At 40.1% G+C, this 24401-nt stretch overlaps 1 protein-coding gene across 7 annotated transcripts in view; it reads left to right on the forward strand.

Moving 5' to 3' along the window:
• The window catches only part of SFMBT1 (Scm like with four mbt domains 1), a 132868-nt gene that overhangs the window by 101865 nt on the left and 6602 nt on the right, over window positions 1-24401 (forward strand). For all 7 annotated transcript variants that reach the window (XR_009565891.1, XM_060308327.1, XM_060308325.1 and 4 more), the window contains 14 exons: window positions 259-353; window positions 862-963; window positions 2856-3006; window positions 5415-5497; window positions 7850-7976; window positions 9038-9151; window positions 11140-11182; window positions 13373-13437; window positions 15657-15796; window positions 16547-16656; window positions 17732-17907; window positions 22041-22219; window positions 22400-22645; window positions 23509-23637. Coding sequence is in view for 6 of the 7 variants with exons in the window: in XM_060308327.1 (XP_060164310.1) it covers window positions 259-353; window positions 862-963; window positions 2856-3006; window positions 5415-5497; window positions 7850-7976; window positions 9038-9151; window positions 11140-11182; window positions 13373-13437; window positions 15657-15796; window positions 16547-16656; window positions 17732-17907; window positions 22041-22219; window positions 22400-22645; window positions 23509-23637 (1760 nt within the window). In the remaining variant the exon portion in view is untranslated. The remainder of the gene's footprint in view (window positions 1-258; window positions 354-861; window positions 964-2855; window positions 3007-5414; window positions 5498-7849; window positions 7977-9037; window positions 9152-11139; window positions 11183-13372; window positions 13438-15656; window positions 15797-16546; window positions 16657-17731; window positions 17908-22040; window positions 22220-22399; window positions 22646-23508; window positions 23638-24401) is intronic.

Here is a 24401-nt window from a genome sequence, read left to right on the forward strand (position 1 = left end):
TATTATTTTGTGGACAACAGCAATCCTTATGATCTTACTGTAGGTATTTTCACCAAACCACTACCCAGGTTCTGAACAGAGGAGACGAGGTACTGAAGTTAAAGTTATAAGTTCTCTGAGTAAAGCTGGTATAAGTGGGCTTGAACCCCTTCCTTTTCCCAGTGGAAAGTGACTTTTTTATGTGAATGGTTTCAGAGCAGTTATAAAATGTGTCAGTTCTCACATCACTTAAAGCATCCTGTCTTGTTTTAACTAAAGCCATCAGACATCTGAAAACTGAAGTTGAGTGGCAAGAGATCTTGGCCAAAGTGAAAGAGGAGGAGGAAGAGCCATTACCATCTTACTTATTTAAGGTAAAAACAAAAATGTTGTAGATAGGTACTTATCTTCTCACAGTAGAGAAAAGCAATATGGGGGAGCTGCAAAGCATAAAATAATCCCTGGCGTCAGTGAGGGTGCTGTGATGCCTGAAGGAGGGAAGAGGTGTGAAGGCTAGCGAGAGTGATGATCATCCTTTTTTCCTAAAAGTAGTCCAGGTTTTTTCCTGAAGCGCTCTTAAAGCATTTTGAGTCTTTTCTTTTCTACTCTTAACTACATAGCCTTGACTTGTTGTAAAATAAACTTGTTTTTTCTCTGTATGACCCTCGTGTTATGAATGTAGAGAGTAGGAGTGCTTCCTTTGGGGGTTTTTTTTTTCCTAAATAATTTTTTCCAGGCTGGGAAGACAATTATAGGATTAGATTATTTACCAGAAGCTGGACAGTTCCGTTATTTTAATTAAGAGTAGTATTCAGCTATATATGAGTATAAAATTAATGTGCAGATACTATATTTTATTCCCTCTTGGCATTTGCATTTCAGGATAAACAAGTGATTGGCGCTCATTCATTCTCTGTAAATATGAAATTGGAAGCTGTGGATCCCTGGTCTCCTTTTGGGATCTCTCCTGCTACAATTGTTAAGGTAAAATGGAGGCAACTCTCTTGGTAAGAATTCTTACAGGGTGACTGGTTTAGGAGATTGGTAGTGTTTTAATCTTCAAACTCCACTAATCCAACCCATTGTTTCTCCTAAGCTGTGAGGCTAGAATTAGTTCTGTGCACATTTTACATTTGTAATGTCTGGTTCTTTGTGGTCCATTCCTTTGTCAGAGCTTGGCTGCCCCAGCTAACCAAAGCCTGGGCACCAGAGTAGTGGGCTGCACATTCTTTGGGGCAGGCCTGGCTGTACATAACTATAGAGGAGATTTAAGCAGCAGGTGGCCCACGGTATCTGAAAAGTTTGGAGGCAGGCAGTGTCATCAGTGTCCAGCTAGGTGCAGGGCTCGTTGGGTGAGCAGATGTGTGGGGAACGGTTGATTAGTGTCACAAGATCTGCTAGTAGGATTGCTCCAGCCATGGATTCCAGATCCAGACTTTAATCTTTTGGAAGGCTGACAAAAGCGAGGTTCTTGTTAGAAGTAACCACAAGAACCGGGCAGGTTGTCAAGGCCCAGTTACTCAGTAACTAGAACTGAGGCATAAGGTAGAGGATTTCGTTTTAAGAGTAGAGCAGAAGCCCACTTACTGAAAGTAGAACCAAAAGTCAAGTGTGACAAGAGGAATAGTTATGTGGACACTAAATCGTCTGACCTGTTGAGATTTAAATTTTCCTTACCTTAGAAGAAGATTATTCTTAGAACAAGAAGGGGGCTTCCCTGCTGGCACAGTGGTTAAGAATCTGCCTGCCAAGGCAGGGGACACGGGTTTAAACCCTGGTCCGGGAAGATCCCACATGCCGCGGAGCAACTAAGCCCGTGTGCCACAACTACTGAGCCTGTGCTCTGGAGCCCATGAGCCACAACTACTGAAGCCCATGCGCCTAGAGCCCATGCTCTGCAACAAGAGAAGCCACCCCAGTGAGAGGCCTATGCACCGCAACAAAGAGTAGCCCCCGCTTGCTGCAACTAGAGAAAGCCTGCATGCAGCAACAAAGACCCAACACAGCCAAAAATAAATAAAACAAAATAAATAAATTTATTTTTTTTTTTAAAAAAAAGAGTAACTTCACAAAAGGAGGGGGAAAAAAAGAACAAGAAGGGATTCTGAACTTGCAGTGGAATCAGAAGGTCCTTCCTGAAGTTGAAGGGTAGGTGGTAAGGAGCCAGGGGAGTTTCGTAAAACCTTCTCTGGCATTTGAAACTAGGCTAGGATCTGATCTAATAAACTGGTGTAGTTGACCCCTCACTGAGCCTGAACTAAGCTTTGTTTGGAGCTCAACAACTTGGATTTAAATCTAGGTTCTGTTTCTTCCTGTCAGTGTAACATGGAGCAGGTTATTTAACTGCTTTTTAAACTCAGTTTCCTTTTCTGCAAAATGGGGTTGATAATGGTACCTCGTTAGAGTGTTAGGAAGATTAAAGCTGAATTAATACAAAAAAAGCATTTAAAGAGTGCCTGACACAGAGATAACATTTACTGAGTGCTTAGTAGTAGTATTAAAAAACACTTAATGTTACTATTAATGTGGCTATTAACTTTTGTAACACGTTCAGCTATGCCAAGGAAATGACGTGTGTGTGTGTGTGCGCACGCATGCGTAAACATACACGTATTGGGATTGACATATATACACTACCATGTGTAAAACAGCTAGTGGGAACCTTCTGTATAGCTTAGGGAGCTCAGCTTGGTGCTCTGTGGTGACCTAGATGGGTGGGATGGGTGGGAGGGAGGTCCCAGAGGGAGCGGGTATAGGTACACATATAGCTGATTGACTTCGTTGTACAGCAGGAACTAGCACAACATTGTAAAGCAACTATACCCCAATTAAAAAATCAAAATTTGTCTATTTTGTGTGTTAAATCATACATACAGGTTTTTGATGAGAAGTATTTTCTGGTGGAAATGGATGATTTGCGACCAGAGAATCGTGCACAGCGATCCTTCGTGTGTCATGCTGACAGTCCTGGTATTTTCCCTGTGCAGTGGGGTCTGAAGAATGGTTTACACATCAGTCCCCCTCCTGGTGTGTATTCATTCTTTTCTGATTTGTTTGCTTCAAAATGAGATTTATCAGATGGCTTTACCTGATCTTTTGTCCACCTCTCTCCTCACACCCAATCCTGTCCTTAATGTTTTGGGGGCCCAAGACAAGAGTAAACAAAGACCTATATTCCAGTATCTACATATTTAAAAGTTATAAATTAAGCTTAAAAACTAGTAAATAGGGACTTCCCTGGTGGCACAGTGATTAGGACTCTGCGCTCCCAATGCAGGGGGCCCGGGTTCAATCCCTGGTCAGAAAACTAGATTGCACATGCATGCCACAACTAAGGAGCTGGCGAGCCACAACTGAGGAGCCCGCCTGCCACAACTAAGACAGGTGCAACCAAATAAATATTTTTTAAAAAAACAAAAAACTAGGGCTTCCCTGGTGGCGCAGTGGTTGAGAGTCTGCCTGCCGATGCAGGCACACGGGTTTGTGCCCCGGTTTGGGAAGATCCCACGTACCACGGAGCGGCTAGGCCCATGAGCCATGGCCGCTGAGCCTGCGTGTCCGGAGCCTATGCTCCGCAACGGGAGAGGCCACAACAGTGAGAGGCCCGCATAGTGAAAAAAAAAAAAAAAAAAAGAAACCTAGTAAATAAAGTATGTCCTACTACCTTGATAAATATCTTCATAACATCCTGGGGTTCCATGCAGCTTCCTTAGTTCATTCCATCTGTGTGCTGGGAGGCAACAGGGGTGAGGGTAGGATGCAATGAGTGTTGGGAGCTGATTTATGAGAAGAGGCCTTAGAGCCAGAGTTAGGAGGTAGATTAGTGATTTTTAGGTTTCTGGGCCTCCTCTTAGAGGGAGACTCTTTGGACCTCAGAGGGAGATTTATGGTCAAAAGTAGAACTCAGGCTGTAAGTAGGAAGGTAGCAACTCATTTTCCTCATGTTTGCAACTTTGCAAAATTTAATCTTTGACCCTTTAATCAAGGTTACTAAATATGACTTATTTGAGCTGAAATTTTAGGTATTTTTTTAACTTAAGAGTATCTGGAAGTGTAAGGTGTTTATCTGATTTTTATGTCAGCAAATCAGATTATTTGACTGGCCATGTATATACTTTATTGGTAAGCTCTTAGTAAAACATAGCTTCACTTTCTAAATGGTGATTGCTGGAACACTGGGCTGGAAGTGCTCTTTTCTGTTAATAAGAGTCACAGACTCTGAACCTTTGTCTTCCGTTCAGCCTTCATTCATCCATCAAACATTTTGTGGAATGTTTGCTTTGAGCCAGGCATTGGACTAGTCACGGGGGAAACAAAAGTGAGAATGGCAGTTCCTTCAATGAGTAAATAGGGGAAAACCGTAACAACCCCCCAGGTTCTCCCTCATCAGTGAACAGACAGTGGGAGTGCCTGCCTGGTGGTGTTGATTGGGGGGACATACCTACAGGAGCAAGTTCTTGCTTTGCAGGAATGCTCTGAACATCCCAAGTTCCTTATCCTGCCCACTGCCATTACATGAGAAGAAAAAAAAATTAAAAGATATCACCTCTCTCCGCATTGTTGTAGACAACTCAGCTGTCTTTGTAAATATCAGTAGAAGGAAAGTAGTAGATTATGTAATTAAAAATGGTAGTTAATTTACTGTCAGGAATTGAGGGGGAGGCAGAGAGAACATGGTGCCACTCTGAGGTGGGCAGAGGAGGTGACTGCAGGGGCTGTTTGGCTGTAGGCTGGTGTGCTCTTGAGTAGCTTGCTCTGTGCCTGTGGGTAATTGAGCTCTGGGGAGCGGAGGTGAGCTCAGACACGGCGGGGCAGCCAGACTCAGTCCAGCTCCTTGCACAGAGCCGGTGCCATCAGGGTGTCAGGTTAGAGGGACTTCTGCCAAGAACCTGTAGACTTAAGCGGGGAATTAAGCTCAGCTTTTTTCCTGAAATGAATTCATGATTCAGCTTATAGAGCACTGAGATTTTATAGAACACGAATCTGAAACCTGTGCTGGGAATATTAGTAGTTGCTAAGACATGTTTAAGGGAATAGCTTTACGAAAGAAAAAAGTCTTCACCGATTAGATAGTGCTGTAGGTTGCTCTTTTCCTTTAGACCCTGGGTCTCTCTCCTTTAGAGGTGGGATTTATTAGCACAAATCAAATTCAGTCATAACTGTCTTAAATTCTTTTGGTAAATTGTCAGCAACTAATCATATAAAGTATTGTTCAAATAAATGCCTAATTTGAAGTGTGAGTTTAAAAATTTATCCAGAGTTGCTCTATTTTATAAAATTAATACTTTGGATTTAATAGGGTGTTATTTCCCCTCTCTAAAATGATCAAAGTCCTCAAATTAGCAAAATTAGAAGTTGTGGGTGGACACCTGGCAGAGTGGCAAAGCCAGGCAGGCATGTGAGGTGTGAATCATTGCTCTTTTGTCCCTACCTAGGCTACCCAGGCCAGGACTTTGATTGGGCCGACTACCTCAAACAGTGTGGTGCTGAAGCTGCTCCCCAGAGGTGCTTCCCTCCGGTGAGAATCCTGTCCCCTCAGGGCCACTGCTTCGGGGCTGCTGGGGACTGCTGTGCTTCCCTTGCTGTAATGATGTTTACTGTGAAGCCAGTTCTCTCATGCAACCCCAAAACGCCTCTCGTTGATTGTAATAAAATGGTCCAAGGAAAATTTCATTTGCTGCGGAAGTTAATTTGTTAATTTAATTAGCTTAACAGTTTATCAATTTGGTTTTTTTATTAGCTGAAATCATGTGAATTTAAAATTTTAGTTTATGATTTGTTTTGATGGTCCATTAATATGAAAAAATGATGAAATATTAAGGAGAGAAAATTAGTAAACTTATTTATGGTTTACAGAGCCAAACAGCAGTAAAAAGCTTAGAACATAAAACAACAGTTTCCTGCTCTGTCCCTTTCCATGGCTTCCCTTCCCAGAAGTATTCACTTCCTATTCTTCTCACTGTTTGTTATTCTCATATTTATACTTCCTCACTTATAATTCGCTGCTATCTTTTGAGTTAATTTTAGATGTGTCTCTCAATTCTGTATTACAGTAAGTGAGTAATCTAGCTATTTTACCTTACCTTTCTCCTCTGTCTTACCTATCTGCTCTTCCTATTAGAGTGATATTACAATTCTCGGTTAAGTCTGAATTTGAGTATTTACATTATCATGGGCATTTAGGTGTTACTCACAGATTAGCAGTGTAGTATTTTACGATTATTTTCTTCTTTTATTTGTCCTCAAGTTAATAATTGCCTTGTTTTTCATAGCCTAGTTTTCTTTGCTTATAATACTAGTTCTTCCCACACCTTCCATTAGATTCTCAAAACTATTAGCGTATCAGGAAATCTGTCATGTCTAATATATATTTTTTAGAGACACCCCTCTTAGCAACCTCTTTTTAGACAGGTTACTGTCTTGGCTTGCCATGTAGTTTTAATTCTGAAAACTGCTCTGCTGTGTCACCAAGGAATTGCCTCTCCTTCTTCTTAGGACTTGGGATTCCTGTTTTATATATCTCATGGCCTCTTCTTTTTTGGTTTACTCCCTTGTTTTGATGGAGCCTGTCTCTCAGTAGCTTCCTGAAATGGGATGCAAGAGATGTAAGTGTTAGTAGACTTTTGGTGTTTGAAAATATGTTCACTCTACTAACTTGACTGATCGTTTGGCTCAACGTGGAATTTTAGAATGCAAGTTATTTCACTTTAGAATTTTGAAAACCTCAGTTGTTTTCTACTTATAGTGTTGGTATTGAGAAGTTGAAAGCCATTCTTATTCTTGATCTTTCATATATGACCTGCCCTTTTCTCTATCCCTGGAAAGTTATAGAATCTCTTTTGTCACTCCCTTTCAGTGTCAAGCTATGGCTTGGCCTGTCTTCACCCATGTGCTGGGGCATGGAGAGCACATTCTCTCTGGAAACTTGCGCCTCTCTGTGCTGGGAAGTTCCCTTGGATCTCTTCTTTGATTTTCTTTTCTTTTTCTCTCTTCTCCTTCTGGAATTCTCATTTTGGTGGCCCTCTGGACCAGGCCTCCAATTTTGCCGCACCCTCCCCACCCCCACCGCTTTTCCTGTTTCTTAGGGGTTTTTTTTTGCTTTGCTTGCTGGAAGATTTCCTAAACTTTATCTTTCAACCCTTATTTTGAGTTTTTAATTTTTGATATCACATTTTTACTTTTTAAAAACTATTTCTGAATATTTTTAATAACATACTGTTCTTATTTTAAAGATGCAATAGTTTTTCTCATCTTTCAGCGGATGTTAATTACCCCCACCTTTTGTGAGTTTTCTTCTTACATAATCTGTTTTCTCCAAGTTGCTTGTTTTGTCTGTTTTGGTCTCTAGTTTTCATATGTTTAGATATCTGGTAATTCCTTGGTGGAATTTGCTTGCTTATATTTAAGAAATGGGAGACTAAAAGAAAAAGCTGATTGGAAGCTCTGAGCATGTGGGTGGGGCTTGTCAACCTTGAACTTCCCTATTGGGTAAGATCTGTCTGGCCATTTGTTGGGGAAACCTAAATCCATGTCTTTATGTGTTCCTTCTTGTGCTTCATATTGCCACAAGAAGTCTCTTCCATTTGCTCACATGGAGGGTAGTAGCAGGGACTGGGCCTCAGCATTCCACATGCTAATCTCTGTTCTGGACAGCATGCATGCCCTCAATAGTTCCTGTGTCCTCCTGCCCAGGGATCTGTTGTTTTACCCTCTGGAGGATAAATCTTATCTTCTGTAGGGAGGGAAAGGGACAGTTACCCTGGGGTGTGGAATGGAGGAGTTGCTCTAGGATTAACTGTTACTTGGAAAGTTCTCTCAGATGAGCACGTGAGTTAATACTGAGTATGTATTTGATTAATTTATCTTCTAGTCAATTTCTGAGCATGAATTTAAGGAGAACATGAAGCTTGAGGCAGTGAACCCTCTTCTCCCTGAAGAAGTGTGCGTTGCCACCATTACTGCAGTGAGAGGCTCCTACCTGTGGCTCCAGTTGGAGGGTAAGCGTCAACACCCCTGAGAAGCCTTCGTCTGACCACTCTTCTTTGCCTTCCTGTTTACCCCTGTAATGTGGCTTGTTAAACTTAATTGATTAGCTAAATAGGGGTCTTGTTCAGAGACTTCTAATTTGTAATGTAAGACTCTGAGCTAAAAATTCATCCTCCTGTCCTTGACCTTCAAATTTTAGGAAATGAATATGAATAAAAGCCTTCACTTATATGGCCCCCTGTTTTCTTGAACGGGAAAATACAAGTTAAATAGCATATATTTTGATGTGACCAAAATACTTGAGCATGAGCATTAGTAACTAGCTTATTCAAGAGATTATATTTTGGTTGCCCCCAACCAGTAGAACCAAAAAGTATGTAAAATTGAAAAGATATATTATGCTAAAAGTAATATTCAGTGATGGGACAGGTTTGTGGACAGAAAGTAGTATGCGAGTACTCAGCACTACAGCTAACTATGCCTGGGTTTCTTTTTTTTCACTGCTGAGTAGTCAGACTCGGTCCTTACTGTTGTTCCCGGTTTGTAGAATCGGCCTTTAACATAGGTGTCAAGGACAGTATTGGATGTACATGTTTATGCAACCCCTGCTGAGCAACTTTGTTTACATCACTTTCTGACTTGAGCCCACCAGTCGAACTTCTGGCTTGTTTCTGAGTACCAGAAGTAATGTTTTTATTGAGTAGAACTATAACGTTTGCCTTTTATTTTCCAGTTATTTCGTGGAATTGACGACCATATTTGTCAACCATCTGAATGATATTACTGGTAGTTCTAGGTGCTTATTTGCTGTTCCCTAACTAGGGGTCACCCTGTACATTGACTACCTGTTTTGGTCTTTATACAGTTACGCTTGGGGGACAGTTTGCTTTTTCTCTTAATGTTTGTCACACATGAAAAAGTGTGACTTCTGTGTAAAGGGAACTTGCTTAAGAGACTTTGTGTCTGTATTATTGCAACAGTAGAACACTGTCTACTAGAACATTGTCTAGAAAGTAGTTTATGAAGAAAGCTATTTAATAGTCTTTAAAAAATTTTTTTTAAATCTAAACAGGTTCTAAGAAACCCATACCTGAATTTATTGTGAATGTGGAATCCATGGATATATTTCCTTTGGGCTGGTGTGAAACCAATGGCCATCCCCTCAGCACTCCTCGCCGAGCACGAGGTAGCTGTCTATTTCTGGGTCAAAGGATTGATTGTTAAATAATTTGCTGTGTGGCTGTTACCAAGTAGGATGAATCTGGACATTTCAGAGAAAAATAAAATGATATTCTGGTTATCCGTTTCTGCATAGGAAATCATTCATTGCAACAAAACATTTATTATCTCACATTTTCTGTAGGTCAGGAATCTGACTCAACTTAGCTGGGACCTCTGGATCCGAGTCTCTGGTGAGGCTGCATTCAGGGCCTCAGCAGGGCTCTTGTCATCTCAAGGCCCAACGGGGGGAGGATCTGCTCCCAAGTTTACTCAGATGGCTGTGGGCAGGAATTCATTTCCTTGTGGGCTGTTGGACTGAGGGCCTCAGTTCCTTGTTGACTGTCAGTTGGAGGCTTCCCTCAGTTTCTTGTCATGTGGGCCACTTTGTGGGGGAGCTCACAGCACAGGAGTTGGCTTCCATCAGAGCCAGCAAGCCAAGAGAGTGAGAGATTGAGCAAGACACAAGTTCCCATGTTTTGTGACCTAATCTTAAAGTGACACCCCCCAACTTTAAAAACAGCTTTATGGAGAGATATTTATATACCATAAAATTTGCTCCTTTAAAGTACAGTTGACCCTTGAACAATGTGGGTTTGAACTGTGTGGGTCTACTTGTATGTGGATTTGTTTCAATAAATATGTACTACAGTACTACATGACCCCTGGATGGTTGAATCCGCGGATGCAGAACTGCACATACGGAGGGTGGAATGTAAAGTTATACATGGATCTTTGATTGCTTGGGGGTTGGCACTCCAACTCCTGCATTGTTCAAGGGTCACCTATATTTAAAACCTAGTTCTGAGGGCTTCCCTGGTGGTGCAGTGGTTGAGAGTCCGCCTGCCGATGCAGGGGACGTGGGTTCGTGCCCTGGTCCGGGAAGATCCCACATGCCACGGAGCGGCTGGGCCCGTGAGCCATGGCCGCTGAGCCGGCGCGTCCAGAGCCTGTGCTCCGCAACGGGAGAGGCCACAGCAGTGAGAGGCCCGCGTACAGAAAAAAAAGAAAAAAAACCCCAAAAACCTAGTTCTGTGTTTTTTTAACTAGCAAGTACTATAAGTATTGCTATGTCTTTATACAGAAACCAAAAATAATATTTTTAAGCCTCCCTGGGACAGCCAACTTCTATGAATATTTTCTGGGGGGAAATAAAATGGTGTAGCTGCTTTGGAAAACAATCTGGCAGTTCCTCAAAGTGTTAAATATAGAGCTATATACTCATGAGAAATGAAAACACATATCCACATAAAAATTTATACACAAATGTACATAGTGGAACCAATCCGAATGTCCATCAACTGATGCATAGATAAACAAATGTGGTATCTCCACACCATGGAATAGTATTCAGAAATATAAAGGAATGAGGTGTTAGCACACACCACAACTTGCATGAACTCTGAGAACGTTATGCTAAGTAAAAGAAGCCAGTCACAAATCATACATGTTGTATGATTCCATTTATGATTTAACAAGCAAATCTAGAGAGTGGAAAAGTAGATTAGTAGTTACCTAGGGCTCGGGGGTGGTTAAGTGGAGAGGTGATTGCTAAGGAGTACCGAGTCTCTTTTTGAGATGATAAAAATATTCTCAAATTGACTGTGGTAATAATTGCCCAACTATGTGAATACACTAAAGACCAGTGAACTGCGTATGGTTGGTTGTCCCTCCACATATGTGGGGGATTGGTTCTGGGACCTGCCATGGATACCAACATCTGCAAATGCACAGGTCCCATAGTTGGCCCTCTGTCTCTGCGGTTTTGTATCTGAGGAATCAACTAACTGCAGACTGTGTAGTACTACAGTATTTACTGTTGAAAAAAATCCACATATACTCAGACCCATGTTGTTCAAAGGCCAGCTGTAAGCTAAAGTTAGCTTAATGCATATGTAACTTTTCCTTTGTCTTTTAATTTTTCTTGACATTTATATATTTTTTTTCTTTGTACAGTACACAAACAGAGGAAAGTTGCAGTGGTTCAACCAGAAAAACAGTAAGTGATAGTATGTTTGAATAGTTGACATTTGAAAGTTAAATATCTAGAAGAAGAAATAACTATTTCAGAGAATATATCTCCTCATATATTGTTTTCTCAGATGGAAGCATAATCCTGTAATTCAGCTTTTGATAGTTTATATACTTCTCCTTACAATATGAGCATTTCCTAAAGTGGCATTATATATAAAAGGGTACAATGCATTCTCAAGATGTTCCCCAAATTGAATTTTCTTTGGCTTTTAGACCCTGAAGACATTTGAATAAGAGAGGAAATAGAGTCTCTATGCTGGTATTTGTTAAGGAAAACACAAAATTTTAAATCAGGTTATGATTTCTCACAGTGAAAAGAACTTGAGGAAGAAAACAACAACTCTACAAGAAAAGTCACACTCAGAGGAGTGCTTCTGTCTCCCATTAAGAAGCCCTTTGGGACTTCTCTGGTGGTCCAGGGGTTAAGACTCTGCACTCCCAATGCAAGGGACCCGGTTTCGATCCCTAGTCAGGGAACTAGATCCCACATGCCACAACAAAGATCCCGCACGTGGCAACGAAGATCCCACGTGCTGCAACTAAGACCCGGTGCAGCCAAGTAAATAAACAAATAAATATTAAAAAAAAAAAAAAGCCCTTTGTAGCATTCCTTCATACACACTGTTGAAAAGCAAAGAATTAGTGGTGCCTTTAAAATACAAGGGATTCTGTGTGCATGTGTATTTTTAAAAATTGGGTTTTCAATTCTGTCTTAGCTCAGGCTGCCAGAACAAAATAACAGAGACTGGTGGCTTAAACAACAGAAATGTATTTCTCACAGTTCTGGAGGCTGGAAGTCTAAGATCAGGTACCAGCCTGATTTGGTTCCTGGTCAAGGCTCTCTTCCTAGCTTGCAGATAGCCATCTTCACGCTGTGTCCTCACATGGCAGGAGCAAGGAGGAAGGGAGTTCTTTCTTTCTTGTTCTTCTTATGAGGCCACTGATCCTATTGGGTTAGAGCCCCACCCTTATTTACTGCCTAAAAGGCCTATGTCCAAACACACTCACATGGGGTGGGGATGGAATTAGGGCTTCAACATATGAATTTAAGAGAACACAGTTCAGTCAGTCTGTAGCAAATTCTGTATAATTTATAGCTGCTTTCATGGCTATGTGAGTAATAAAACAATTTCTCTCCAATTGTGGTGGAGAGAAAGGCTGCAGCATTCTAACCCAGCTAGAGGACTGAGAAAGCAATGACAAAAAAACTGGCTTTGGATTTTTCCTTGACTTAGTCATCAAGACTGATCCAAAGGTTTAGTGAGGAAGTATTCTGAAAAGATAAATTAGCCTTTTTCAGTGATTGCTGCATATGGTGTAATTCTGTTTTTGTAATTTGTCTTTAATTTTGAAACTGATAGAAGGAAACAGACCCTATATAAAAATGCTTCTGTTCTTCATCTATTAAAAAAACAAGTACAGATCTTCCTCGATTTATAATGGGATTATGTCCCAATAAACCCACCTTAAGTTGAAAATATCATAAGTTGAAAGTGCATTTAACACACCTAGCCTACCAAACATCGTAGCTTAGCCTACCTTAAATGTGCTCAGGACACTTATACATTAACCTTCAGCTGGGCAAAATCATCTACCACAGAGAATACTCACGTGATTTATTGACTACTGTATTGAAAGCAGAAAACAGAAAGGTTGTAAGTGTATTGATTGTTTACCCTGTGATCTCCTGCCCGACTGGGTTGCTGCCCAGGAACATGGATTGTACCACATATCACTAGCCAGGGAAAAGATCAAAATTCAAAGTATGGTCTCTGCTGAATGCATATTGCTCCTGCACCATCGTTAAGTGGAAATATCGTTAAGTAGAACCACTGTAAATTGGGGACCATCTGTAGTTTACTTGCAGTTTAAGAATCCAACAAGGAATTCTGTAATTTGTTGCTCACATGAATGCAAGTTCATTGGAACATGCAGTATCACAGTACTGTCTACAGACTGTTGTCCCCTTAGAACATGTCCATGGTTTTTAAAACAATTGCTGTTTCTAAAAAAAGTACAATTGAGGAAGCACCTTTTGTTACCAATTTTGCAATCTGCCACATTTGTTTTCTTCTTAGATTGGAAGGAAACTAATCCTTACATTTTACTGACCTTAGGAATTATCTCATTATTTTGTTGTGTTTTCTTGATGCAGAATACCATCCTCAAGGACTGTCCATGAGGGTCTGAAGAATCAGGAGCTGAGCTCCACAGACTCAGGTATAAGTGCATGCAATCTTAGGGAAAAGACAACCTTTAGCTTCTTTTAATGGACGATATCTAAAAATAACTTATTAAACAATACCTTTGATTTATGGGATGTAGCTTTATAGAGGGGTCTCTTAATTGTGATTTTAAAGAGTTATAATTGTCTAAGATATATTTAGTTTAATAATTATCTTTAGGCTGGTATTTCTGTCCATTATAAATGGACATTATAATATTTTAGCCATTATTTACTGATCACTTGTCAGTGTTAAAGGCTCTGGAGGTCAATATATCATCCCTGAGTTTAAATAAAGAAACTTAGGCTTTTCAGATCGTGCTCTTTTTTTAAACTGGGTGGTTGAGAGATAGATATTTTTTCTTCTTTAAAACCTTTTTATGATATACACACTTTGTATATATATTTTGCAATTTAAAAAAAAGAAAAAAACAAACACTGAAAAACAGATTGTTCCAGAGGCAATGCCTGATAAATTAGACAAGGATCCTTGCTGGAGGCCCAAGCCTTTTGACCAGGGCTCCTTGGAACTACTCTTGACACCACTTTGCTGGTTGTATAATGCTTAGCATCTTGGCTCTGTGTGTTTTAGCACAGATTAGGCATTTGGGTGGTATTTAGTAAATGCCTAGAAAAGAAAGGAAACCAAAGCTCAAAGAGGTCACACAGCTTACAGTAGAAGGGTCAGAAATGGAACTCAAATTGTTCTCAAGTTCAAAACCTGTACTTTTGTCTCTTCTACCCACTGCCTTTTCATAACATCATTTATACATAGAGGATCAGGGCTGCATGACTCCTTATTTTTGACATGTTACTGACCGTTCTAATGCCTACTAAAACTAAAGAATTAAGACATTAATATCTCATGTGACCACAGCCAAAATGTGTTTGCTTTGGGTTTTGTCATATGTCAAGTTACCTTGGAAACAGAGCCTGAGACTCTGATATTTGCATGCAGGAGTTTCATTGGGGAGTGCTTTTTGAAACACTCCTGGGAAGGGTAAAAGATGCAGGACTGGGCAGAGGGAGAAGTTGAGTCACAGTGCAGTTGTAACAGAAGTCTCTTCCAGTCCCGCAGGGAGCCTTGGAGCTGGTATAGCCACTGAGTGTCCCTCAGTGGTGTGTCCCTAGAGGTGTGGTGGCCACACCCTTGTACTCCCTCCTTGGTCAGTTATTGGAAGTGAGCTGCTTCTCCCTCCCCACCTCACAAAGGGTGGGACCTTGGGCAAGGTAGCTCTCTCCTACTGAGGGACAGTTCTGGACTGAGAGATATTCCAGGATAGACTCACAACTAAGAGCTGTAAACTCCCAACATTCCCAGCAGCAGGGAGCATCCCCTGAGGGGATCTGGGTGACAGAGTTCAAATGGAGAAGTGGGCACCGACATGCTGACCACTGTGCTAAGACTGGGTTCTTAATTAGAGAATGAACACTATGTACTTCAGGGTGCTATCAACACTGGGCAGTGTACACGCTCGTTTCCTTTTGATTAACAGGGCAGTGTCCATCAGAAGAGCTTTCTTTGCTTTATATGAAAATGGAAAATGTTTTAGTGTCCTTGAATTTTTTTACATTTAGTAGCTGAATTGCCAACTACTCATATGAGGGAATTAAAAAAACCTTATATTGGAGTACAGTATTCATACAGAAAAATAGTTGAAGAGAAGGGTCTCTAGGCCTAGTTATACCCCGTAATACCTAAAGAATTTAGAGATGTGGTCACAGAATGCTTTTATCCCTCTGAGGAATCGCAGTGATGGGTGGGGTCCCACATCACCAAACGCTACCAGCATACTAGTTTGGTAGTTTTAAGGGGACAAACTGTAGTTCTGGGTAATATTCACCATCACTGTCTAGAAATATTCTAGAATCGATTATTGAGTCGTTGATCTTCAGGAATCATCATGAGTTCTTGAAGTAAATCCTCCACTTCCTGTAGTGATAGAAGCGTGGGGCTCTGGAACAATGTTGCATTAACCAGGAGTTAATCTGCAGTAAGGATGTTGTTGATCTCAGCAGAGTGATAGCTCTATAATAGACTTGTTGTAAGTATAAGGTATTTCACACTCAGACAGTATGTTAAACTCCAAAATAAGTTAAGTCCTGACTTTATGTAATGGTGGATATGCTGGGTTTTTCCTTCAGTAATTCAGCTTTGGAAACATAGGGTAGAAAACTATTCTGTTCTGAATATTTGTTTCTCTTCATTTCTCAGTTATGATTAATGGAAAATATTGCTGTCCAAAGATATACTTCAACCACCGTTGCTTCTCAGGGCCATATCTTAACAAAGGAAGGATCGCTGAGCTGCCTCAATGTGTGGGACCCGGGAATTGTGTCCTGGTCCTCAGAGAGGTAAGGTTCCCGCCTGGAGTAGAAGAATTTAAGAAATTTTACAGCAGTCTGGTAGACTCATTCAGACAAGGATCAGCGTGCCGTAGGTGTGACAACTCTAGGTTTTATCAAAAGTGACTCACTTTTCTCATGTATTGGACAGTGAACTAGGCACATAATTATTTTTGCTCCATAGGAAACATTCACCTAAGCAGTTCTTCACGTGGCAGGTTCACCTCTGTCAGTGTAGAAAGGTCTTCTGTCAGAGGCCACGTGAGGACCATGCAGGAGTGAACATGAGAGTAGTCTAAGCCTGAGAGGCTGTGTGGTATTAACCTGGGACCGTGATAGAACTACATACACATCTGCTGGACTTGAGCTTCCCAGGCAGGGTGCTGCACTGTGGGTAAGAGATGTGAGGGTTCCAAACCTATCAGCCCTTAGGGTGGTGAGGCTGTGCCTGGGGAGGCCGGAGCTTCTGTGTGTACCATGACTAGGAAAGGATTTGGAAGCAAATGCTAGAGTAATTTTAAATTTGTGGTGCCTGTTTCTTCCTGACCATAATGTTTAGAATATTTAAGAGGGCCTCATTACTGTCTTATTTGCAACTTTGGTCAACTGTCATATCTTCAGTATTATTATTTTGTTAACGTTTGTCAATTAATATGACTAGAATTAATCACCTAGGTGACATGCTAGGGAATAGCAAGGTTCTAATCATCTGCTTTTCTCCTCCCCAACCCATATTTCTGCTTTAAAAATGGAGCACAGGTCCTCACTTTACTGATCAATGCAGCCTATAAACCCAGTCGTGTCCTTCGGGAGCTGCAGCTGGACAAAGACTCTGTGTGGCATGGATGTGGGGAAGTCCTGAAGGCCAAGTGAGTAGGCTCCCCTGCCCTTTATTCTTTTTTTTTTTTTTTTTTTTTGGCTGCCTTAGGGGTCTTCGTTGCTGCATGCGGGCTTTCTCTAGTTGGGGCTAGCAGGAGCTACTTTTTGTTGCGGTGCGAGGGCTTTGCATCGTGGTGGCTTCTCTTGTTGCAGAGCACAGGCTCTAGGCGCACAGGCTTCAGTAGTTGTGGCTTGTGGGCTCAGTAGTTGTGGCTCGCGGGCTCCAGAGCGCAGGCTCAGTAGTTGTGTGCACAGGCTTAGTTGCTCCGAGGCCTATGGGATCTTCCTGGACCAGGGCTTGAATCTGTGTCCCCTGCATTGGCAGGCGGATTCTTAACCACTGTGCCACCAGGGAACCCCCCCCTGCCCTTTATTCTTAATCATGCTTAACAGGACACAGAATTGATTCTTCCATGGATAATATTAGGGTACTTACATTCCCTTGGGCAGGGCTTCTTCAACTATTTGTGGTAAAGGACCAGGTTTGTTTTCTTTTTTAAGTTGCTATCCTATTATACTTTTATAAAATATGGTAAAAATGAGTTACAAAAATATGGAATTCAAAAGACATACAATGCAGGAACAGCTTTTTTGTTACTAGATTTAAGAGCCATAAAATTACTTCTGCAAGTTACTGTGAAAGTTTATAAAACATTTGCTCTTGTTTTCTGACCTCATCTTGTCATGGATGGGTAACAGTTGGCAGGTTATATTGGTCCGTGGACCATACTCGTGGAACCACTACCGTAGGGTCAAGGAAGACTTAATGAAAGTCACTGTTTTTTTAGTGGTTAGTGTAGAAGTTGTTTGAAAACCTTAAACATAGGAACAGAAAGCGGGGACCTTACTTTGCTAATTTAAAAAGTCAGCTTTTAGTTGTCATAGCTTACTAGATTATAAATTTAAGTACAATATAAATTCCTCATTGTTTTCAGAGTCCTCAAACTGTAAAGGACATAGAATATTCTAAGAAGCAAAAATATTTTTCAGGTCTGTTAATATACTTGATTTTTCTCTGTAATCACTAGCCCAATAAACTTGGTATCTGATGTCTTCCAATGGCAGATACAAAGGAAAGAGTTACCGAGCTACTGTCGAGATAGTGAAAACAGCAGATCGGGTGACTGAATTCTGCCGGCAAACCTGTATCAAACTGGAGTGCTGTCCTAATCTCTTTGGTCCACGGATGGTTCTGGATAAGTGTTCAGAGAACTGCTCTGTACTTACAAAGACTAAATATAGTGAGTCAAGTTTTTTAAATTTGTTAACTGTAGCAGCTGACCATATCTCATATCCTAGAAGGTTTTTATTTTGCAGACATTCAGATATAGCAGAGGTATGCAAACTTTTTCTATAAAGGGCCAGATAATAATATTTTAGGCTACGGGTCATAGGATCTCTTTTGCATATTCTTTTTGTTTTGTTTTAATTTTTTTAAAGAACACTTTTAAAAATGTATATACTATTTTTAGCTTGTGGGCCATACCAAAACAGGCCATGGGTCACATTTGGCCTACAGGCCCTAGTTTGCCAACCTTTATGTACAGAGTGTATATAAATTAACTGTTGCATCTAATAGGATATGGAATCTGTTTATACAGTCTGCATGTATTTATTACGGGTCCACTGTGTGCTGCCACTGTTCTAGCACTGGGATACAAATGTAAAGTAAAAAATTCCTTTCCTCACTGAGTTTACATCTTAATGTGGGAGATAGATAATAAACAAGTGAACAAATAGAGGGAAGTACTATGGAGAAAAATGAAGCAAAATAAGCAAAGTAGGAGAGTGAGGAAGGCTAGCAGGTGGGGTGCTGTTCATACAGATGGCCAAGGAAGTGAAGGAATTAGGAGAGCTAGCTGTGCAGACATTGGGGTGAGAGTGCTGGGCAGGAGGCAGGAGTATGTCGTAACAACACCTGCTGCCTCTCATTGCTTGTCTTCTCTTTTGTGAAACGGCAAAAAAAAAAGGCATTCAGAATGAAATGTTTAATTTGGAGTCTTGTCAAGGCATTGTTACCCAAACACAAAATTCTGATCCTACTTTTCCTTAAATCCTTAAATCCCACAAGCCCTGATGTCACTTAGGAGAATTAATACAGAGGTGGATTTTACCTTGTTAAACTTGAAGATTTCTTTTAGGGGGTCTCTAATTTTGGGCCTCTTAAACTTTATCATGTGTGCAAATTCTGAGGATCTTGTTGAAATAGAGGTTCTGGTTCATCATGCCATGGGTATCTGGGGCCTAAGTGTCTGCATTTCCAACAAGTTCCCAGATGCTGGTGATGCTGCTGATCCAAGGTCCATATTTAGCGTGACAAGTTTTCTAATTAGTATATGAATCACAAAATCATATGAGAGTATCTAACCTAGTTTCTACTTATATTTATTGGATTATAAACTCCTTAAGAGCAGAGTTTGTCTAACTTATTATTATTGTGTCAGATTCAGCACTTAGTTTAGTAAATTGCAGTGGTTATTAGTGGCCAAGTGAAATGTACTGTTCATATAAGCACATGTATAAGTACACCAATTTGAGCCTTTGGATGTATGTGGATTATGTTATGCTTTTTGTCTTGAATTTATTTTTCACAATGATACAATTGAAATTAGCCTAGATTTTAGGACTCTTTATAATTTTTCCCAATTAGTAATTTGAATGATATCAAATGGATTTATATCCTTTAGTATTCATTTTTTGCAAAAAATTACATTATATTTTGATATTACTTTAATATGTAACTCAGAGCTAAACTACGTATATTTCATTTTTGGAATTGTCTCTGTATTCTAAAATTTATATGAAAATACAAAGGACGTAAAATAGTCAAAACAATCCTGAAAAAGAAGAGTAAAGTTGGAGGGCTTGCTCTATCTGACTTCAAGTCTTACCATAAACTATAGTAATCAAAAGTGGGGTATTGATGAAAGAATAGTCAAATAGAGTGATGGGACAGAATAGAGGGTCCAGAAATAGAGACAAACTTATGTAGTTAAAGAATTTTCAACAAAAATGATAAATTTAATGGGAAAGGAATTTCTTTCAACAAATGGCACTGGTACAATTGGATATCCAGATCGAAAATGCAAAAACAGAGCTCCTTGGCTCCACCTCACTATATACAAAACTTTATTCAAGGTAATTAATCATAGACCTAATGTAAAAGCTAAACTATAAAGCTTCTAGAAGAAAACAAAAGAGGTATCCTGAAGATCTTGAGCTAGGCAAAGGTTGCTTAGAGAGGACACAGAATTCACTAACCTGAAGGAAAAACTAATACATTAAACATTACCAAAATTAAAACTTTTGCTCTCTTAATAATACTATTTATAAAAAGGAAAAGACATTCCACAGTCTGGAGAAAATATCCTGTTTATTTGTTTGTTTTGGCATCCCTGAGGGCGCACAGGTGAGGAGATATTCTTAATCCATATATCCAACAAAGAACTTGTCTCCAGAATATATTAAAAACTCTCACAACTCAATAAAAAGAGGAGTTTTGAAACTAGAGAAAGCTGGTAGTTGTACAACATTGTGACTACACTAATACCACTAAATTGTACATTTTTATATGTTTAGTTGTTTGTTATGTGACTTTTACCTCAATTTAAAAATAAGTAAATAAAAAGAGAAACAAAATGATCTGGTATTCGATAGTGGTGATGGCTGCACAACAGTGTATTCATTCATAGTCTGTGTCTAAAGACTGCTGAATATGTACAAATGACGGATTTTATGTTATGTGAATTATATCTCAGTAAAAAATTAAATAAACAGAGAAAACCATTTTAAAAAGTGAATAAAAGACTTGAATAAACGCTTCACCAAAAAAAGATGCGCACATGGCCAATAAGTAAATGAAAATGTGCTCAGTAGCATTAGTTGTCAGGGAAGTGCAGATTTAAACTACGATAAGAAATTACTGTATATCCACTAGGTTGGCTAAAATGAAAATTACTGACAATCCCACATGTTGGCAGAGGTGTACAGAGCAGCTACATCTCTCGTACATTGCTGGTGGAGTGTAAAATTATATAACCCTTTTGGAAAACTGTTAGCAGTCTCTTTAAAGGTAATCATATGTCTACCATATGATCCAACAATTCCATTCCTAGGTATTTACCCAAGGAAGATGAAAACATTGCCCACTAAAAGCCTTGTACAAGAATGTTCACTACAACTTAATAATTGCCAAAATCTGGAAACAACCAGGGGCCCATCAGCAGGAGAATAGATAAACCGGTATATTCATACAATGGAATGCTCTTCATCAATATGAAGAAATGAACTACTCATACACACAACATAGATGAAACCCAAAAACATTATGCTGGGACTTCCCTGGTGGTGCAGTGGTTAAGAAGCCAATCCGCCTGCCAGTGCAGGGGATGCGGTTTGATCCCTGATCTGGGAGGATCCCACATGCCGCAGAGCAACTAAGCCCATGCGCCACAACTACTGACCCTGCGCTCTAGAGCCCGCATGCCACAACTACTGAGCCTGCATGCCCTAGGGCCCGCGCGCCGCAACTACTGAAGCCCGCGTGCTCTAGGGCCCATGTGCCATAACTACTGAGCCCACGTGCTGCAACTACTGAAGCCTGTGCACCTAGAGCCCGTGCTCCACAGCAAGAGAAGCCACCGCAATGAGAAGCCCGTGCAACTAAGAGTAATCCCCGCTCACCACAACTAGAGAAAGTCCACATGCAGCAACAAAGACCCAATGCAGCCAAAGATAAAAAAAAAAAGGGCTTCCCTGGTGATGCAGTGGTTGAGAGTCCGCCTGCCAATGCAGGGGACACGGGTTCCTGCCCCGGTCCGGGAGGGTCCTGCGTGCCGTGGAGCGGCTGGGCCCATGAGCCATGGCTGCTGAGCCTGCGCGTCCGGAGCCTGTGCTCCGCAACGGGAGAGGCCACAGCAGTGAGAGGCCCACGTACCGCAGAAAAAAAAAAAGTTAAAATTAAATAAAAAAGAAACACTTAAAAAAAATTATACTGAGTGAAAGAAGCCTTGTTGGAAAAAGTATTTACTGAATGATTCCTTAGATGAGGCAAAACTAGTCTATAGTGATGAAAATTAGAATAGTGATTACTTCTGGTGAGGGGGACTAACTAGGAAGTGACCCTGGAAACTTTCTAGGTTAATGTAGATATTCTGTATCTTGTTAGGGGGAGGATTATTCAGGTTTATGCATTTGTCAGTTACTAATCAAACTGTATATTCAGAATCTATAGTCAAGATTATTCCATTGTATGGAATTTAACCTTAATCAAATACACTGTACCCATGTTGTGCTATGCTAGTGGAATCTCTTGTGGTTTGAGGTACACAAAAATAATGAAGCTACTTCATTTTTCTTTGTCATTCACATTTAGCACACTACTATGGAAAGAAGAAAAATAAAAGAATTGGGAGGCCACCTGGTGGGCATAGTAACTTAGCATGTGCCCTGAAAAAAGCGAGTAAGAGGAGAAAGAGGCGAAAAAATGTTTTTGTTCATAAGAAGAAACGCTCCTCTGCATCTGTTGATAATACCCCAGCGGGCTCTCCCCAGGTACGAGATCTATGATGTACCTGTAATGTCTAGAAGCCAAGAGATCCCTGGTTTACAATACAGACAGAAGGAATACCTGCAGGTCTTTCTATTTGGATCTCCGGCCAATGGAAGATGGTCTCGTGGTCCAGGAACTGATTTGTCCTGAATTTCAATGAGACTTCTCTCCTTGTCCTCTAGGGAAGTGGAGGTGAAGATGAGGATGACCCAGATGAAGGGGATGATGATTCCCTAAGTGAGGGCAGTACATCTGAGCAACAGGATGAGCTACAGGAAGAGTCAGAAATGTCAGAAAAAAAATCATGCTCCTCCTCTCCCACCCAAAGTGAGATATCCACATCACTGCCTCCAGACAGACAGAGAAGAAAAAGAGAGCTTCGCACTTTTTCATTTTCTGATGATGAGAATAAACCTCCTTCACCAAAGGTACCCGTTTTAAAACTACAGTCTTTTTTTCTCTCTTGACAATTTCCCTCTAGAATCTAACCGTTAATGATGTTGGTGTTACACTTATTTCACTATGGCTTCAGTTGAATTTCCTGGGTCTTTTTTAAAAACATCCCAAATTCAGTGATTTACTTGCATTTCAAGGATTATTTGGAGATCAACTACTTATCAGGAGGAAAGTCTCTCTCAGAATGGCTGCTTGTTTTAAGTAAAAAAAAGTTTCATTGGTAGTTTATTAGTAACTTGTCATTTAGTTTAGGGAAAGCTGCCTTTTGATATTTTTCATAATATATATGGTTTTGTAGTAATAAGTTATCTTTTTGGTTCTGATTAAACCATTTTGTTTGGTAGATTCATACATGCGTATTAACACATACATGCATTATAAGAATGGCAGTTAAGTTAGTGTTTTAAAACTGGATTGCTTTTTAAATATAGTCTGTGAACAGAAGTGGTTAAAAACGATTTCTCCTGATAATTTAGTTAAGCCTTCTCTTATTGGAAATACCAGCCCATCTACTTCTGCACCCTGCCAGAGAGTGACCTGAAATAAACCAAGGAACAAGTGGAAGATTTTAAAACTATTCTTCTCTGTTAAATTGTCCAAATTATTTGTGCTGAAACTTTGAGATGAATTCTTGTCTGTTAATATTTCTTATTATAAAAGACAAACATTTCCTGATTAGCTAGTGTGTATGGACCTTTGCCATCCTTGCTGGGAGAAATCATGTCCTAAAACCACTTTAAATCCTGCCTTAAAGGGTTATGACTTTATGTAGAGACTTTCTTAGAATGAAATAGTTCTAACACCATTTGGTTTGCTTTTGTTGTGGGGAATGAAGGAAATAAGGATTGAAGTTTCTGAAAGGCTTCACCTGGACAGTAACCCCCTGAAGTGGAGTGTGGCGGATGTTGTGCGGTTCATCAGATCCACCGACTGTGCTCCGCTAGCAAGAATATTCCTAGACCAGGTAATCACAAAGACCTTGAGGTTTTAGTAATGTATCTCTTTAGCAGAGGTCTGTGGAGGTAATAGCAATTTATTTACAAGTCTAAGGAAAAATATTTCTATCCAAAACAAAACAAAAAAAATTATTTCCCTTCTCCGGAGTAGAACTATGATAAAAAGTTACTTATCTAACTGCCTCCATAGTTGAAGCAGATTATTATTGCATTCTCATTTTTCCTAAGAGTTTGTTTCCATCCCCTATTAAATAGCTTAAAATTACGCATGCTATACTTAATTATCCTCCTCTTTTCCAAAATAACGATCTGCTTGTTTTAAAAAATAATTAACATCTATAATGTGTTAGGCTCTAACAGAAATAGTCTGTGGCCTTAAATATTGAAATAAATTTTGTTTTGATAATTGAGGAGATTCAAAACTGAACATCTTTTGAAAAGCTGGTCAGGCTTTTATGAATGTTACAGAGTAGGAAAACATTGCAGTTTATAGGTAATATTTTCTTTCAGATTTAGAAAGAGTCCTCTAAAAAGATATTTCTTCTGGCACATTTAGTTGCCGGTTACTGTTAGGCTAGTTAATTTACTGGATTTCTGCAGAGCAGAATGGATTCTTACCCTTGGTAAAACTTTTATTACACATTCTGTTTTTTTTAAATTTATTTGGCTGTGTTGGGTCTTAGTTGTGGCATGCAGGCTTCTGTCTAGTTGCAGCACACGGGCTCTCTAGTTGTGACAGACAGGCTCAGTAGTTGTGGCACACGGGCTGCAG

This window comes from Globicephala melas, chromosome 11, assembly GCF_963455315.2.
Source record: "Globicephala melas chromosome 11, mGloMel1.2, whole genome shotgun sequence".
Lineage (NCBI taxonomy): Eukaryota > Metazoa > Chordata > Mammalia > Artiodactyla > Delphinidae > Globicephala > Globicephala melas.